The sequence below is a fragment of the Panulirus ornatus genome, chromosome 10 (assembly GCF_036320965.1).
Source record: "Panulirus ornatus isolate Po-2019 chromosome 10, ASM3632096v1, whole genome shotgun sequence".
Lineage (NCBI taxonomy): Eukaryota > Metazoa > Arthropoda > Malacostraca > Decapoda > Palinuridae > Panulirus > Panulirus ornatus.
In genome coordinates, this window is record NC_092233.1 from 42,292,014 (window position 1) to 42,311,273 (window position 19,260).

The window sequence follows — 19,260 nt, forward strand, 5'->3', positions numbered from 1 at the left end:
AATATCCTTAACTAATGTGCAGTGTAAGGTGCAGCACAAGTATTTCATATTCCTAGAGTTGCCAAGAGTCTGACAAAAAGTTCTGCACCTCACTAGTTGATTTTGTAAGATTTCAAACATTTCATATCAGAGCTAAAATGCTCAAGTACACAAAATCAATGGCTGTTGAATAAGGAATTTTACTGTATGAATAATGATGTTTATTTGCTGGACATAACAACCTTAATCCTAACAAATTACAAAGTAACATTATCATAAGAAGCTGAAAAGGAGAGTTGAATCCCTGCAGAATTAGGGACCTCTTTAGTCATCATAGCCTCATACCCACTTCAGTGGTGGGGAAATATCCAAATATATCACTGACAAAGACTAGATTCCCAGAAGGAATGCAGACATTAAAGAACTTTGTGTACTGCCAATACCTGTCTTTTAAGTCGATCAAAGACATATTCTTCATGAACTATTTCACTCCAGTTTCTGTCTACTTCCTCCCCCAGCGTCAGGTCGATTGTCTGCTTCATACTGGTTAGTGTCTCTTTAAGTTCTGATAACTCATCATTTTTCAAGTTCTTCACAGTATTCATAAACTCCTTCAGAAATGCTTCAATCCTCTCATCCACATAGGACACACTGTACCACAGAAGAAACAGGAAGACTTATGCTTAATAGCAAAATATATGCACCTGCCAAGAACTAACAAAAATATTAGCATCATTCCTTATAGAACTGTGCTCTGTATTACACTTATCTTCAGTTTGGGATGCATATAAATATGTTTCATTATTTTCTTTATCCTACATTCTACTTATTTTACAAAACTATTCTCACTGCATAGCCCCTCTCCTGAAATGCTTTTAACATTATTTTAAGTTTCTCTAGTACTTGTTCTTTAAAAACTAGTGAGAGTTATCTTGTTAAGCTTTAATTATAAATGCAAAGCATAATTTACAGCTCTTGTTTTCTTACAAAAACTTTTCAAGTATGTGTCGAATCAAATATGGGATTTTCAATTTCTTTCCGTAGTATAAGCCCTAACAGAATAAGATTTACTTGTGTTCCACAAAACTATCATTAATAAACTACCAGTTATGGTAAATAGTATCATAATGAAGACAAGAGTATCACATGCAAAACATTTGTTACAAAAACTACAACTACACCAGACCCTAAGTTATGACAAGATTATATTTCTGGACAACTCTCAAATCAGTTCCATTGTAAGTCAAACCAATGAAACCATTTCATATAAGGTTTAGGTTCCAGACTGATAATTTTCTCAACCAAATCTGAAACATCTTGGTTTACCAATCATATGCAGTACTGCATTCTCATGACATATCATATGCTAGCAAATTAGAAGAACTGCCACAAAAGAAGCACCTACGATATAGAATGGAATATCTTTGAGAAAAATTACAAGTTTCTCAAGCATGATACCTAAGCCCAGCTGGCCATGTATTTGGTATTACCTTCAGAGGTAGTGAAAGCAGAATTCTACCTCTGTCTTTCCTGCATGTCATGGAAGGCAACTGATGGGGGCAGGGATGGGGGAATGGAAGCCCACTTCTTCTTGTATTTGAATTTCTAAGAGAGGAAACAGAAGGACCCAGGAGGGACTGCTCATCCTCCTCAAAGGCTCAAACTGCAGTGTCTGAATGTGTGTGGATGTAACCAAGATGGGAAAAGAGGAGAGACAGGGAGTAGGTTTGAGGAAAGAAACATGGATGTTCTGGCTCTGAGTGAAACAAAGCCTATGGGTAAAGGGGAAGAATGGTTAGTAAATGTCTTAGGAGTAAAGTCAGGGTTTGGAGAGAGAACAAGAGCTGAGGAAGGAGTAGCACTACTCCTGAAGCACGATGGCAAGAGATGGGTGATTATTGGAGCTTAAGCATCTGGCCATGAAAACAAAGATCATGAGAGGCAAGTGTTTTGAGAGCAGCTGAGTAAGTAAGTCAGCAATTTTGATGCATGAGACCAGGTATTAGTGATGGGTGATTTAAAGGTGAAGGTAAGTAATGTAGCAGTTGAGGGAATAATTTGGGCACATGGGGTACATTGTTATGAATGGAAGTGGTGAAAAGCTTGTGGAGTTGTGTGCTGAAAAAACTAGTGATTGGGAATACCTGGTTTAAAAAGAGAGATGTACATAAGTATATATTTGTAAGTTTTTATCAAGGATGTAAGGCATGTGTACGTGTAGGAAGAGAGGAGAGTGATTGGTTCTCAGTGAATGCTGGTTTGCGGCAGGGGTGTGTGATGTCTCCATGGTTGTTTGATTTGTTTATGGATGGGGTTCTTAGGGAGGTGAATGGAAGAGTCTGTTGTGGACGAGAGAGCTTGGGAAGTGAGTCAGTTGTTGTTCGCTGATGATACAGCGCTGGTGGCTGATTCGTGTGAGAAACTGCAGAAGCTGGTGACTGAGTTTGGTAAGGTGTGTGAAAGAAGAAAGGTGAGAGTAAATGTGAATAAGAGCAAGGTTATTAGGTACAGTAGGGTTGAGGGTCAAGTCAATTGGGAGATAAGTTTGAATGGATAAAAACTAGAGGAAGTGAAGTCTTTTAGATATCTGGGAGTGGATTAAGCAGCAGATGGAACCATGGAAGCGGAAGTGAATCATAGGATGGGGGAGGGGGCGAAAGTTCTAGGAGCAATGAAGAATGCGTGGAAGTTGAGAACATTATCTCGGAAAGCAAAAATGGGTATGTTTGAAGGAATAGTGGTTCCAACAATGTTATATGGTTGCGAGGCATGAGCTATAGATAGAGTTGTGTGGAGGAGGGTGGATATCCTGGAGACGAGATGTTTGAGGACAATAGGTGGTGTGAGGTTTATTGATTGAGTAAGTAATAATAGGGTAAGAGAGATGTGTGATAATAAAAAGAGTGTGGTTGAGAGAGCAGAAGAGGGTGTTTTGAAATGGTTTGGTCACGTGGAGAGAATGAGTGAGGAAAGATTGACCAAGAAAATATATGTGTCTGAGGTGAAGGGAACGAGGAGAAGTGGGAGACCAAATTGGAGGTGGAAAGTATTAATATTTTGCTTTGTCACTGTCTTCCGCGTTAGCGAGGTAGCGCAAGGAAACAGAAGAAAGAATGGCCCAACCCACCCAAATACACATGTATATACATACACGTCCACACACGCACATATACATACATATACATCTCAACGTATACACATATATACACACACAGACATATACATATATACACATTACATAATTCATACTGTCTGCCTTTGTTCATTCCCATCGCCACCCTGCCACACATGAAATAACAATCCCCTCCCCCTCATGTGCGCGAGGTAGCGCTAGGAAAAGACAACAAAGGCCACATTCATTCACACTCAGTCTCTATCTGTCATGTAATAATGCACCGAAACCACAGCTCCCTTTCCACATCCAAGCCCCACAGAACTTTCCATGGTTTACCCCAGACGTTTCACATCCCCTGGTTCAATCCATTGACAGCACATTGACGCCGGTATACCACATCGTTCCAATTCACTCTATTCCTTGCACGCCTTTCACCCACCTGCATGTTCAGGCCCCGATCACTCAAAATCTTTTTCACTCCATCTTTCCACCTCCAATTTGGTCTCCCACTTCTCCTCGTTCCCTCCACCTCTGACACATATATCCTCTTGGTCAATCTTTTCTCACTCATTCTCTCCATGTGACCAAACCATTTCAAAACACCCTCTTCTGCTCAACCACACTCTTTTTATTACCACACATCTCTCTTACACTTTCATTACTTACTCGATCAAACCACCTCACACCACATATTGTCCTCAAACATCTCATTTCCAGCACATCCACCTTCCTGTGCACAACTCTATCTATAGCCCACGCCTCGCAACCATATAACATGGTTGGAACCACTATTCCTTCAAACATACCCAATTTTGCTTTCTGAGATAATGTTCTCCACTTCCACACATTCTTCAACGCTCCCAGAACTTTCACCCCCTCCCCCACCCTATGATTCACTTCCGCTTCAATGGTTCCATCTGCTGCTAAATCCACTTCCAAATATCTAAAACACTTCACTTCCTCCAGTTTTTCTCCACTCAAATTTACCTCCCAATTGACTTGTCCCTTAATCCTACTGTACCTAATAACCTTGCTCTTATTCACATTTACTCTCAGCTTTCTTCTTTCACACACTTTACCAAACTCAGTCACCAGCTTCTTCAGTTTCTCACACGAATCAGCCACCAGCGCTGTATCATCAGTGAACAACAACTGACTCACTTCCCAAGCTCTCTCATCCACAACAGACTTCATACTTGCCCCTCTTTCCAAAACTCTTGCATTTAGCTCCCTAACAAAACCATCCATAAACAAATTAAACAACCATGGACACATCACACACCCCTGCCGCAAACCTACATTCACTGAGAACCAATCACTTTCCTCTCTTCCTATACGTACAAATGCCTTACATCCTCGATAAAAACTTTTCAAAGATTCTAACAACTTGCTTCCCACACCATACATTCTTAATACCTTCCACAAAGCATCTCTATCAACTCTATCATATGCCTTCTCCAGATCCATATATGCCACATACAAATCCATTTGCTTTTCTAGGTATTTCTCACATACATTCTTCAAAGCAAACACCTGATCCACACATCCTCTACCACTTCTGAAACCACACTGCTCTTCCCCAATCTGATGCTCTGGACATGCCTTCACCCTCTCAATCAATGCCCTCCCGTATAATTTCCCTGGAATACTCAACAAACTTATACCTCTGTAATTTGAGCACTCACTTTTATCCCCTTTGCCTTTGTACAATGGCACTATGCAAGCATTCTGCCAATCCTCAGGCACCTCACCATGAGTCATACATACATTAAATAACCTCACCAACCAGTCGACAATACAGTCATCCCCTTTTCTAATAAATACCACTGCAATACCATCCAAACCTGCTGCCTTACCGGCTTTTATCTTTCAAAGAGCTTTTACTACCTCTTCTCTGTTTACGAAATAATTTTCCATAACCCTCTCACTTTGCACACCACCTCGACCAAAACACCCTATATCTGCCACTCTATCATCAAACACATTCAACAAACCTTCAAAATACTCACTCCATCTTCTCACATCACCACTACTTGTTATCACTTCCCCATTAGCCCCCTTCACTGATGTTCCCATTTGTTCCCTTGTCTTATGCACTTTATTTACCTCCTTCCAAAACAAAACCCAACTCTTATTTGCCCTCTTTTTCACCTCTTACGCCTTTCTCTTGACCTCCTGCTTCTTTCTTTTAGACAGGAGGTCAAGAGAAAGGTGCAAGAGGTGAAAAAGAGGGCAAATGAGAGTTGGGGTGAGAGAGTATCATTAAATTTCAGGGAGAATAAAAAGATGTTCTGGAAGGAGGTAAATAAAGTGCGTAAGACAAGGGAGCAAATGGGAACTTCAGTGAAGGGCGCAAATGGGGAGGTGATAACAAGTAGTGGTGATGTGAGAAGGAGATGGAGTGAGTATTTTGAAGGTTTGTTGAATGTGTTTGATGATAGAGTGGCAGATATAGGGTGTTTTGGTCGAGGTGGTGTGCAAAGTGAGAGGGTTAGGGAAAATGATTTGGTAAACAGAGAAGAGGTAGTAAAAGCTTTGCGGAAGATGAAAGCCGGCAAGGCAGCAGGTTTGGATGGTATTGCAGTGGAATTTATTAAAAAAGGGGGTGACTGTATTGTTGACTGGTTGGTAAGGTTATTTAATGTATGTATGACTCATGGTGAGGTGCCTGAGGATTGGCAGAATGCGTGCATAGTTCCATTGTACAAAGGCAAAGGGGATAAGAGTGAGTGCTCAAATTACAGAGGTATAAGTTTGTTGAGTATTCCCGGTAAATTATATGGGAGGGTATTGATTGAGAGGGTGAAGGCATGTACAGAGCATCAGATTGGGGAGGAGCAGTGTGGTTTCAGAAGTGGTAGAGGATGTGTGGATCAGGTGTTTGCTTTGAAGAATATATGTGAGAAATACTTAGAAAAGCAAATGGATTTGTATGTAGCATTTATGGATCTGGAGAAGGCATATGATAGAGTTGATAGAGATGCTCTGTGGAAGGTATTAAGAATATATGGTGTGGGAGGCAAGTTGTTAGAAGCAGTGAAAAGTTTTTATCGAGGATGTAAGGCATGTGTACGTGTAGGAAGAGAGGAAAGTGATTGGTTCTCAGTGAATGTAGGTTTGTGGCAGGGGTGTGTGATGTCTCCATGGTTGTTTAATTTGTTTATGGATGGGGTTGTTAGGGAGGTGAATGCAAGGGTTTTGGAAAGAGGGGCAAGTATGAAGTCTGTTGGGGATGAGAGAGCTTGGGAAGTGAGTCAGTTGTTGCTCACTGATGATACAGCACTGGTGGCTGATTCATGTGAGAAACTGCAGAAGCTGGTGACTGAGTTTGGTAAAGTGTGTGAAAGAAGAAAGTTAAGAGTAAATGTGAATAAGAGCAAGGTTATTAGGTACAGTAGGGTTGAGGGTCAAGTCAATTGGGAGGTGAGTTTGAATGGAGAAAAACTGGAGGAAGTGAAGTGTTTTAGATATCTGGGAGTGGATCTGGCAGCGGATGGAACCATGGAAGCGGAAGTGGATCATAGGGTGGGGGAGGGGGCGAAAATTCAGGGAGCCTTGAAGAATGTGTGGAAGTCGAGAACATTATCTCGGAAAGCAAAAATGGGTAAGTTTGAAGGAATAGTGGTTCCAACAATGTTGTATGGTTGCGAGGCGTGGGCTATGGATACAGTTGTGTGCAGGAGGATGGATGTGCTGGAAATGAGATGTTTGAGGACAATGTGTGGTGTGAGGTGGTTTGATCGAGTGAGTAACGTAAGGGTAAGAGAGATGTGTGGAAATAAAAAGAGCGTGGTTGAGAGAGCAGAAGAGGGTGTTTTGAAGTGGTTTGGGCACATGGAGAGAATGAGTGAGGAAAGATTGACCAAGAGGATATATGTGTCGGAGGTGGAGGGAACGAGGAGAAGAGGGAGACCAAATTGGAGGTGGAAAGATGGGGTGAAAAAGATTTTGTGTGATCGGGGCCTGAACATGCAGGAGGGTGAAAGGAGGGCAAGGAATAGAGTGAATTGGAGCGATGTGGTATACCGGGGTTGAAGTGCTGTCAGTGGATTGAATCAAGGCATGTGAAGCGTCTGGGGTAAACCATGGAAAGCTGTGTAGGTATGTATATTTGCGTGTGTGGACGTATGTATATACATGTGTATGGGGGTGGGTTGGGCCATTTCTTTCGTCTGTTTCCTTGCGCTACCTCGCAAACGCGGGAGACAGCGACAAAGCAAAAAAAAAATCTCCCACTCATTGCATTATTTCCCTGCAAAAATTGTCCAAATGCCTCTTTCTTCTCTTTCACTAATAATCTTACTTCTTCATCCCACCACTCACTACCCTTTCTAATCTGCCCACCTCCCACGCTTCTCATGCCACAAGCTTTGTTTGTGCAAGCCATCACTGCTTCCCTAAATACATCCCATTCCTCCCCACTCCCCTTACCTCCTTTGTTCTCACCTTTTTCCATTCTGTACTCAGTCTCTCCTGGTACTTCCTCACACAAGTCTCCTTCCCAAGCTCGCTTACTCTCACCACTCTTTTCACCCCAACATTCTGTCTTCTTTTCTGAAAACCTCTACAAATCTTCACCTTCGCCTCCACAAAATAATGATCAGACATCCCTCCAGGTTGCACCTCTCAGCACATTAACATTGAAAAGTCTCTCTTTCGTGCGCCTATGAATTAACACATAATACAATAACGCTCTCTGGCCATCTCTCCTACTTACATATGTATACTTATGTATATCTCTCTTTTCAAGTCAGGTATTCCCAATCACCAGTCCTTTTTCAGCACATAAATCTACAAGCTCTTCACCATTTCCATTTACAACACTGAACACCCCATGTACACCAATTATTCCCTCAACTGCCATATTACTCACCTTTGCATTCAAATCACCCATCACTATAACCCAGTCTCGTGCATCAAAACTACTAACACACTCACTCAGCTGCTCCCAAAACACTTGCCTCTCATGATCTTTCTTCTCATGCCCAAGTGCATATGCACCAATAATCACCCATCTCTCTCCATCCACTTTTAGTTTTACCCATATGAACCTAGAGTTTACATTCTTACACTCTATTACATACTCCCACCACTCCTGTTTCAGGAGTAGTGCTACTCCTTCCCTTGCTCTTGTCCTCTCACTAACCCCTGACTTTACTCCCAAGACATTCCCAAACCGCTCTTCTCCTTTATCCTTGAACTTCGTTTCACTCAGAGCCAAAACAACCAGGTTCCTTTCCTCAAACATACTACCTATCTCTGGAAAGATGGAGTGAAAAAGATTTTGAGTGATTGGGGCCTGAACATGCAGGAAGGTGAAGGGCGTGCAAGGAATAGAGTGAATTGGAACGATGTGGTATACCAGGGTCGACTTGCTGTCAATGGATTGAACCAGGGTATGTGATGCATCTGGGGTAAACCATGGATAGTTCTGTGGGGCCTGGATGTGGAAAGGGAGCTGTGGTTTCGATGCATTATACATGAAAGCTAGAGATGAGTGTGAACGAATGTGGCCTTTGATGTCTTTTCCTAGCACTACCTTGCACACATGCGGGGGGAGAGGATTGTTATTTCATGTGTAGTGGGGTGGCGATGTGAATGAATAAAGGCAGACAGTATGAATTATGTACATGTGTATATATGTATATGTCTGTGTGTGTATGTACATGTATACGTTGAGATGTATAGGTATGTATATTTGCATGTGTGGACGTTTATGTATATACATGTGTATGTGGGTGGGTTGGGCCATTCTATTGTCTGTTTCCTTGCACTATCTCGCTAATGCGGGAGACAGCAACAAAGTAAAATAGATATGTATAAATAATAATATGTTTGTATGTGGGAAAAATGGTCAATGGGCATTATTAGATTACATATTAATTGGTAGATGTGTAAAAGAAAGACTTTTGGATGTAAATGTACTGAGAGGGGCAGCTGCTGGGATGTCTTATCATTCTCTTGTGGAGGCGAGGGTGAAGATTTGTAGAGGTCTTCGAAAAAGATGAAGCAATGTGAGAATAAGTAAGCTTGGAAAGGAGAAATGGGTGAAGAAATACCAGCAGAGATTGAGGGTAGAATGGCAAAAGGTGAGAATAAATGAAATGAGGGGAGTGGGTGAGGAATGGGAAGTATTTAGGGAAGCAGTTATGGCATGTCCAAGAGATGCATGTGGCATATGAAAGGTGGAAGGTGGGCAGATAAGAAAGAGTAGTGAGTGGAGGGATGAAGAAGCTGCTAGTGAAAGAGAAAAGTGAAGCATTTGGGTAGTATTTACAGGAAAGGAGGACAAATAATTGGGAGATGTATGAGTGAAAGTGGAAGGAGTTCAAGAATAAGCTGCAGAGGTTGAAAAAAAGGGCAAATGAGAGTAGGGTGAGTGAGTATCAATAAATTTAGGAGGATAAAAGATGTTTGGAAGGATGCACAAAATTTTTGCAAGACAAGAGAACAAATGGGAACAATGAAGGGGGCAAAAGGAAAGGTGATAAAAGTTGTGATGAAGTGAAGAGGAGATGGAATGAGTATTTTGAAGGTTTGTTAAATATGTTGATGATAAGAGTGGCAGATGTAAGGCATTTTGGTAGGAGAGAAGAGATGGTGATAGCCTTGCGGAAGATAGAATGCGGCTAGGTGGCAGGAGTGGATGGTCATGGTGAGGTGCCAGTGGATTAGCAGAATGAGTGTATAGCGCCACTGTATTAAGGCAAGAGGTAGAAAGGTTTGTTCAAACTGCAGAGGTACAAGTTAGTTGAGAATATCTGGTAAGTTGCATGGAGGGTACTGATTGAAAGGAGAAGGTATGAACAGAGCATCAGTTCAGGGAATAGCAGTGATAAAGGATGTGTGGGTCAGGTGTTTGCTTTAAAGAATGTGTGTGAGAATTATTTATATTTTTTTTTTTATTATACTTTGTCGCTGTCTCCCGCGTTTGCGAGGTAGCGCAAGGAAACAGACGAAAGAAATGGCCCAACCCCCCCCATACACATGTATATACATACGTCCACACACGCAAATATACATACCTACACAGCTTTCCATGGTTTACCCCAGACGCTTCACATGCCTTGATTCAATCCACTGACAGCACGTCAACCCCGGTATACCACATCGCTCCAATTCACTCTATTCCTTGCCCTCCTTTCACCCTCCTGCATGTTCAGGCCCCGATCACACAAAATCTTTTTCACTCCATCTTTCCACCTCCAATTTGGTCTCCCTCTTCTCCTCGTTCCCTCCACCTCCGACACATATATCCTCTTGGTCAATCTTTCCTCACTCATTCTCTCCATGTGCCCAAACCACTTCAAAACACCCTCATCTGCTCTCTCAACCACGCTCTTTTTATTTCCACACATCTCTCTTACCCTTACGTTACTCACTCGATCAAACCACCTCACACCACACATTGTCCTCAAACATCTCATTTGCAGCACATCCATCCTCCTGCACACAACTCTATCCATAGCCCACACCTCGCAACCATACAACATTGTTGGAACCACTATTCCTTCAAACATACCCATTTTTGCTTTCCGAGATAATGTTCTCGACTTCCACACATTCTTCAAGGCCCCCAGAATTTTCGCCCCCTCCCCCACCCTATGATCCACTTCCGCTTCCATGGTTCCATCCGCTGCCAGATCCACTCCCAGATATCTAAAACACTTCACTTCCTCCAGTTTTTCTCCATTCAAACTCACCTCCCAATTGACTTGACCCTCAACCCTACTGTACCTAATAACCTTGCTCTTATTCACATTTACTCTTAACTTTCTTCTTTCACACACTTTACCAAACTCAGTCACCAGCTTCTGCAGTTTCTCACATGAATCAGCCACCAGCGCTGTATCATCAGCGAACAACAACTGACTCACTTCCCAAGTTCTCTCATCCCCAACAGACTTCATACTTGCCCCTCTTTCCAAAACTCTTGCATTTACCTCCCTAACAACCCCATCCATAAACAAATTAAACAACCATGGAGACATCACACACCCCTGCCGCAAACCTACATTCACTGAGAACCAATCACTTTCCTCTCTTCCTACACGTACACATGCCTTACATCCTCGATAAAAACTTTTCACTGCTTCTAACAACTTTCCTCCCACACCATATAATCTTAATACCTTCCACAGAGCATCTCTATCAACTCTATCATATGCCTTCTCCAGATCCATAAATGCTACATACAAATCCATTTGCTTTTCTAAGTATTTCTCACATACATTCTTCAAAGCAAACACCTGATCCACACATCCTCTACCACTTCTGAAACCACACTGCTCTTCCCCAATCTGATGCTCTGTACATGCCTTCACCCTCTCAATCAATACCCTCCCATATAATTTACCAGGAATACTCAACAAACTTATACCTCTGTAATTTGAGCACTCACTCTTATCCCCTTTGCCTTTGTACAATGGCACTATGCATGCATTCCGCCAATCCTCAGGCACCTCACCATGAGTCATACATACATTAAATAACCTTACCAACTAGTCAACAATACAGTCACCCCCTTTTTTAATAAATTCCACTGCAATACCATCCAAACCTGCTGCCTTGCCGGCTTTCATCTTCCGCAAAGCTTTCACTACCTCTTCTCTGTTTACCAAATCATATGTATATATATGTATGTGTGTGTGTGTGTATGTGTGCGTGTGTGCGTGTATGTGTGTGTATGTGTATATGTATATATATATGTATATTATCCCTGGGGATAGGGGTGAAAGAATACTTCCCACGTATTCCTCGCGTGTCGTAGAAAGCGACTAGAGGGGACGGGAGCGGGGGGCCAGAAATCCTCCCCTCCTTGTATTAACTTTCTAAAATGGGAAACAGAAGAAGGTGTGTGAGAAACATTTAGAAAAAAAAATAGATTTCCATGTGGCATTTATGGATCTGGAGAAAGAAGATAATAGGGTGGATAGAGATGCTTTGTGGAAGGTCATAAGAATATACAGTGTGGGAGGTAAGCTGCTAGAAGCAGAGAAGGTTTTATCAAGGATGTAAGGCTTGTGTATGAGTAGGAAGAGAGGAGAGTGAATGGTTCCAAGGGAAGGTTGGTCTAGAGCAGGGGTGTGTGATGTCATCATGGTTGTTTCATTTGTTTATGGATGGGTTGGTGAGAAAGATAATGCAAGAGTCCTGGAGATAGGGGTGAGTATGCAGTCTGTGGGGGATAAGAGGGTTTGGGAAGTCAGTCAGTTGTCATCTGCTGACAAAAGAGAACCAGTGGCAGATTCGACGGAAAAACTAATGATTCAAGTGAGAAAATGCAGAAGCTGGGAAGAGTGTGTGAAAGGAAAAATATGAGAGACAATGTGAATAAATGCAAGGTTATTAGGTTCAGCAAGGTTGAGGGACAAGTTAGTTAGGATGTAAGTTTGACTGGAGAAAAATTGGAGGAAGTGAATGAAGTGCTTTAGATATCTGGGAGTGGACATGGAAGCAAATAGAACCATGGAAGTGGAAGTGAGTCATAATATGGGGGAGAAGGAAAAGGTTCTAAGAGCATTAAAGAATGTGTGGAGAGAGATAAATTTATCTGGGAGTGCAAGAATGGGTATGTTTGAAGGAAAAATAATCTAAAAATTATTATATGGATGTAAGGCACAAGCTATGGATAGGTTTCGGCAAAGGAGGGTGGATGTATTGGAAATGAAATATTTGAGGACAACATGCGATGTGAAGTGGTTTGATCGAGTAAGTATTGAAAGAATAAGAGAGATGTGTGGTAATAAAAAGAGTGTGGTTGAAAGAGCAGAAAAGGGTGTGTTGAAACAGTATGAACATATGGAGAGAATGAGTGAGGAAAGACTGACAAAGAGAGAAATGTCAAAAGTGGAGGGAACAAGGAGAACAGGGAGACCAAATAGGAGATGGAGTGAAAAAGATTTTAAGTGATCAGGGCCTGAAAATGCAAGAGAGTGAAAAGCATGAATGGATTAAAGTGAAATGGAATGATACAGTATACTGGGGTTAATGTGCTATCAATGGACTGAACCAGGGCATATGAAAGGTTCACCCTTTGGTGATCCTTTCACCAAAATCTTTGTCCCTTCACCCATCCTATGACTCACCTCTGCATCTATGGTTACATTCTGCATGTCCACTCCTAGGTATCTAAAACACTTAATTTTCAGAAATAAGGATGGCTAAAATCTATCTCTCATATCCCTCAGTGATGACTAAGGGATTGAAAAAGATCTTGTTTTAACAAGATTCTCACAGTATTCCAAGTTGTGTATCGTAGAAGCTCAAGAGCTACAAAAACCGTGAGAGAAAATACTCCCAAGGTGAAACATTATAAAAATAAGTTAAGCTAGGAATTGCTTTATTACACCAGGTGAGCTAAACAAACTTTCCTATTCATTTTCCATGCAAAGGAAAAAGAGATTATTTCACTGACACACAACAACCCAGAAGTAGTGAGGTATGGAAACTGCAACCAAAGATGCCCCCATGAAAAGAAAGCTCTTCTCTATGAATACTCATTTCTGTATGAAAAGGTTTGTCCTCTAAGGGATTTACTGTGTTCCTGTCCTTGGGGTGGCCCTGGTTCCTTCTGCTTCAAGGTATAGCAAATTTGAGGTATGGGACTCCCAGACTACATAGGACCAATGATTTCAACCAAGTGTATTCTAAAGATTCTCTCAAGACTCACAGGATGACCAAGTAGTTCTCTTTTCTTTATCAATCCTATTAGAATTAAGATATTCAAAAAAGCTTCAAAAACTTTGGTTTATACCACCGTATTAAAAAAAAACACCACATAAGACTTGTAATGGATCAAAAAATTTCGAGAATTCTTGTTGCTAAAACAACAAAAATCCCCCTACTTTGTGCAAAATTAAAAATATAAAAGTCCATACTTTTAGTCCATGGGTGATGAGATAACACTATTACATTTTACATAACTGAGCATATCAGGCTGGTTGCAGCTCTGAAAATCTTTCCCAACCTATAGAAGAGAAAAGGAAACCAAGAAAAACTGTGATCAAAACCCTCTTAACATCAATACCCAGGTGAGTTGGTAATATTCTTTTTAGTCTATATGCCCTCACCAATTACCATCACTGACCTATATATACCCTCAACAATTACCATCACTGACCTATATATGCCCTCACCAATTACCATCACTGACCTATATATGCCCTCACCAATTACCATCACTGACATATATATGCCTTCACCAATTACCATCACTGACCTGAATTTATTCGCTTGGGAATTTACAGTGATAGAAAGTCCTAGGATCCCAAAAGTATTGTGGTTTGTACAGTAAACATGGTAGCCCAGCTGCTCTCTTGTTCTTAGGACATCAAAAACTGGTTCATCCATCACCATCTGTAGGTAAAATAGAAAAAAAATTAGGGAAAGAAAGCCATATAATAATGAATCTTTAATAGTATTTCTTGATGTTCACAATGGACGTTTGTCTATGCTATTCTTTCAGTGGAGAACATAGTAACCAATTTCTACTATAGCCAAGATATAAGTCCTGATGTCCCATTCTGAATGAGAAATCATAAGAAAATAAAATTCATGCAGCTTCAAAGAATATTATAAAAACGATTCATAAACTAGTAATCACACTTTTACAAAAATTCTTTATCTTCTGCTATCAGAAAGTATAGCCTGCCATTTTGAATAATAAGCTCTTTCCAAAAATACAGGGTATATGCATCCTACTTTATTTTCTCCAATCTGTAACTATCATAAAAACATTTGAAGCTGTCTACACATGCTCCAGCCCTGGAAACCTGTTTTAAGATATTTAGAAACTTTCCTTTCACACTGAAAATACTCATCACAAGTAAAGTTCCCAGTCTCTACGAACAGCATATGGGTGAATGGAATAAAGGTAATGAATTAATATTCTTGGATTCTGTATTCTTAGCTGCACAACTTCCAAAACATCAGTTCTACATCTTTCACTGTAACAGTCCTCATTTTCAAATACTTAAAAAAATATCTACTTACACAATTTATCCGATTATGAAGAACATAATTTTCTAAATACGGTGACATACAACTCATATTAATTAAAATTGCTTATACGTAGAAAGAATCCAAGACAGGGAGTTTCAGATAGTATAATGCAAGATGTTGGTGCGAAAGGACTACCTGTGACACAGGGAAAAAGATTGGAAGAGTACTGGAGGGAGAAAAATGGTGAAAGAATGCACGGAAAGGTGTATGTGAGGGAGGCATATAATGACAGGATAAGTGGAGAGTCTTTTGCCATGGCCATCCCCTTGATGAGAATTACCAGAGGGAATGTGTATCAGAGGTATAGATAGACAGATAGACTGGTGTAAGTATGGAAGTAAGGAAAAGATTAAGGGACAGCATAGCCCTCCTGTCCTTGATCTATACACCCAAAACGTGGACTCTGGATAAGTCACAGAGGTCAAGAATCCAGACTGTCGAAATTAAGTATCTAAGAAGAGCAGGTGGTGTGACTTGAGGGGATGTATAAGAGATTAGCTGTGGCAGGGAATGCAAAGGGAATAAATTGTGTAGTGGTACAGTGGGGGAAAAACATAATACTTTGAGGTGGTTTGGGCTTGTGGAAAGAATGCAAGATTGGGACTTTACAAGGAGAGAGTGTGATGGTATGATTAAAAGGGATGGTGAGAGTGGAAGACCACCTGAACATGGGGAAAGAGCTTGAAAGAGTATTGGAGTGAACAAAATGGAAAAATGTGGGGTGTACAATATATGAGGGAGGCACGAGGGAGTTCTCAGAGGAAACAGGCATCAGAAACATAGACAAATTGATAGACAGATTTTACATAAATATTTACAAGAAATTCACAAAATAAACACTTTCAAAAGGACTTTTAGTATAAAACTGCAATGTATTTTAAAGCACACTTCTATGTTGAGAAGACAATAAATGCCCTGGATAAACAAAGTATCTCAGAAAAATCTATCAACAACAGCTCTAAAAAAAATATATATGGCAAGTTAAACTGGCATAAAATTAAAAGCAATTCTATGCACAGTTCACCCTTGTTTTTTCAAAACCCTAAATAATTTGGATAAAAAAAGTGAATAAGCACCAATTAATAGCATATATACACTTTCTGGTCTCTTCTGCAGGATGCTCTATTTTGACAAAAACCAGGAAAATTTAGAAAAACAATAAGAAAGCTTCCATTAAAAGCCAAAATTTATTACAAAGAAGACTTTTATTAATGATACTGATTTAGAGCATCATGAGACATTCCATGTTCATGGGATAAGAATACTGTCACTACTAACAAAACCACAAAAGTACACCACAAAGCATTCCAGATAACATCTTTTTAGTTTCCTTAGCATCAAGTCTCTTTTCAGCTCTTGCATATATTCAAGACAGTCAGCAACAAATTGGCTTCCTATAGCTCCGTAACTAAACCATACCACCCTACACATTATCATTACATTGGATTCTTTTCATATTCTTGCAACTTCAAGATCCCTTTTGTGGGGTTCTTGCAGCTCCAAGGCTGCACTCATACTGGGGCAAGGAAATGAATGACTCCTTTGGAGCAAGAAAGCCCTTGTTAAGATTGTACTTCCTTCCATTCTCTGATGCTGATACTGCATTGTGGTCACAGTCTGGTAACACCTATTACACTGGATGTTGGCAGGATCACTTTAACAAGGAAATAATCACTTCTGCTTTTACCTTCTCTAAAGCTAATCCAATTACATGTCTTCTACTAAAACTGTATTTCAAGGAGGAAAAGCAATCTACAAAGGTCTCAGGGAGGGCAACAAAGACAGGGTATAAAATAAGAGAGGCTGTATATTTTCCCACCACGGAAGAGAAAAGAACAGAGAGAGGATTGTGACGGTTCAAACAATTTTATAACAGTAACAGAGAGTTTAAGAGAAAGTGCCCCATGAAGGCAACTCCCTTCCTGTTCTGAACAAATGAATAATTCCAATCTAACTATCTATCTATATCTCTGATGTCTACTCCCTTTGGGAACTCCTTCAAGGGGGTAGCCATGGAAAAAGTGTCCATAACTGGTGAACTCCAGTGCTACTTCTTAGACTTTAGTGCCTCACCCTTAACAGGCCACTGGAAGAGGGCAACTTTAGCACAGTATGTGCAGAGGCTCCTAACTAATGTACCAACCAACTACTTCCACCTAAAGTGCCTAACTAAAGTTCCAACCTACTACTTTGACCTGATGCTCCCAGCTAATACTCCTACCTACTATTTCTACTTAGTGTCTCTACTTAATGCTCCTGTCTAAAATTCTATCAACTAATTCTTTGCTCCTACCATTTTACCGAAAGGCAGGGCTATTGCATTACACACCACAAGAAAATATAGATTTTTGAAAAACGAGTTGTGCTATCTAAATGTCAACTGTTATGTGCGACAAGGAAAGACTATGTTTGTGGTCAGAAGCTAGCAGTCCATGTGTGGGTGAGGCAGAAAGAAAATACTGCTACCTGGGTCAAAGGAGTACAACCTGACAAGTAATGAAGTGCTGGCTCTCTATGCAGCCATCACTAACCTACCTAAAGCCCAGGAGGGTAATACTAGTGATATAACTCCCTGGCTGGTGGCTGCCTACCAACTATTTCCTACTAATAAGTACTTCCAAATATTCAATTATCAATCCAAAGCTTTTCATGAATTCACTTCATTACCCAATAACGAACAACTGCATGTTCTTAAGTTGTCAAAACATTATATTATCCTCAAAACAAAATACTCTTTTACCATTTGTACTCACCTGAATAAATTCCAGAAGAACTTCCAATGTCAAAGTACCTTCTTTATACTGATAGTAATTGATAACAGAACTATTGGTGTCAACAGGATTTAAACCATTCACACGAGCTATCCAGCATCCACAAGTGAGTTCCAACGTACAGAGCTAGAAAAATAAAAAATTGCATGAACCCGAAATCCAGAGCATCAAATATAATGAAAGCATTGTCATACACAATCTTTCATGCAAATCTAGAGTAAAAACTCGGTACTACATTAAATTGTTACCATATAATGTGCTAACACGTCTTAATTTCAATGGACCAAGCAAAGAATTTAAATACATTCCTGCAATTGATGAAACATTCCAAGATTTCTCAATGAATATCAGTCACATGAAAATCATTTTAAGTAAATGGAGAAAGAACAGGAAAATCTAATAATTGAACTTACTGACGATACTGTATCTGATTACTTTTTGTGTGTTGTGGAGAGAGAATTTTACACTCATGTTGCCACATCCCATAACTTTGGATATATGTACCATGTCCTTACTCATATGTATATATGCACATACCCACACACATACAAACTCTAGTCTATGCTAGTTATTTTTTCTTATTGCTTTTTCTATGTTACATGAAATGGCACAGGCAACTGAGGCCCTAATAAAGGTCATCATACGAACGCTATACATATATATACAGGTACACCACTGATTTTCTGGCAACTGACGGTTCGGCACCTCTTTTAGTCTGGACAAAATTATGAGGGAACTTGAAATTACCGCGGCTACTAAACTAGTTTACTGGGCGGCCACAGATGAAGTTGTGTGTAGGGCGCGCTTAATTACATTCTTTACAAAGCACTTGTTCGTAGTGACACCGCAATTCTGTGAGATTCTTAGCTTATTTTGTTTACATCTAACCCTAGCTATGACTTCTAAGACATATGAGAGTGGCAGTCGTGGTGTCAAACATAAACACCAGTCCCTATCAATTCATGATAATATAGAACTGTTGAAAAAAAAATGGACCGTGGTGTTTCGGTGCGTAAGCTTTGTGACATCTACAGTATTGGTTCATCAACTATTTATGATATAAAGAAGCAAAGGGAAAAAATATTGAAATTTTATGCAGACAGTGATTCTAAGAAGCAAATGACAATTAGAAAAACTATGAAAGATAGTAAGAGTACTGAGCACGATCGAGTGATGATGGAATGGTTTCGACAGCATTGAAGTGATAGAGTGGACTTGTTAGGAAGCATGATAATGGACCAGGCTAAGTTGTTTCATAAAGAACTTAAATTACAACATGAGTGTGACTATAGTAAAGGATGGATTCAAAGATTCAAGAAGCATCATGGAAATTACAACATGAGCGTGACTATAGTAAAGGATGGATTCAAAGATTCAAGAAGCGTCATGGAA

The 19,260-nt window shown here is 40.3% G+C and overlaps 1 protein-coding gene across 1 annotated transcript in view; it reads right to left on the reverse strand.

Moving 5' to 3' along the window:
• Positions 1-19,260, reverse strand: part of LOC139750631 (nardilysin-like) — a 588,785-nt gene that overhangs the window by 103,750 nt on the left and 465,775 nt on the right. Inside the window, exons 13-16 of the mRNA XM_071665306.1 lie at positions 18,173-18,176; positions 17,851-17,994; positions 14,316-14,452; positions 423-630 (exon numbers count right to left, since the gene is read on the reverse strand). Coding sequence (XP_071521407.1) covers positions 423-630; positions 14,316-14,452; positions 17,851-17,994; positions 18,173-18,176 — 493 coding nt within the window. The remainder of the gene's footprint in view (positions 1-422; positions 631-14,315; positions 14,453-17,850; positions 17,995-18,172; positions 18,177-19,260) is intronic.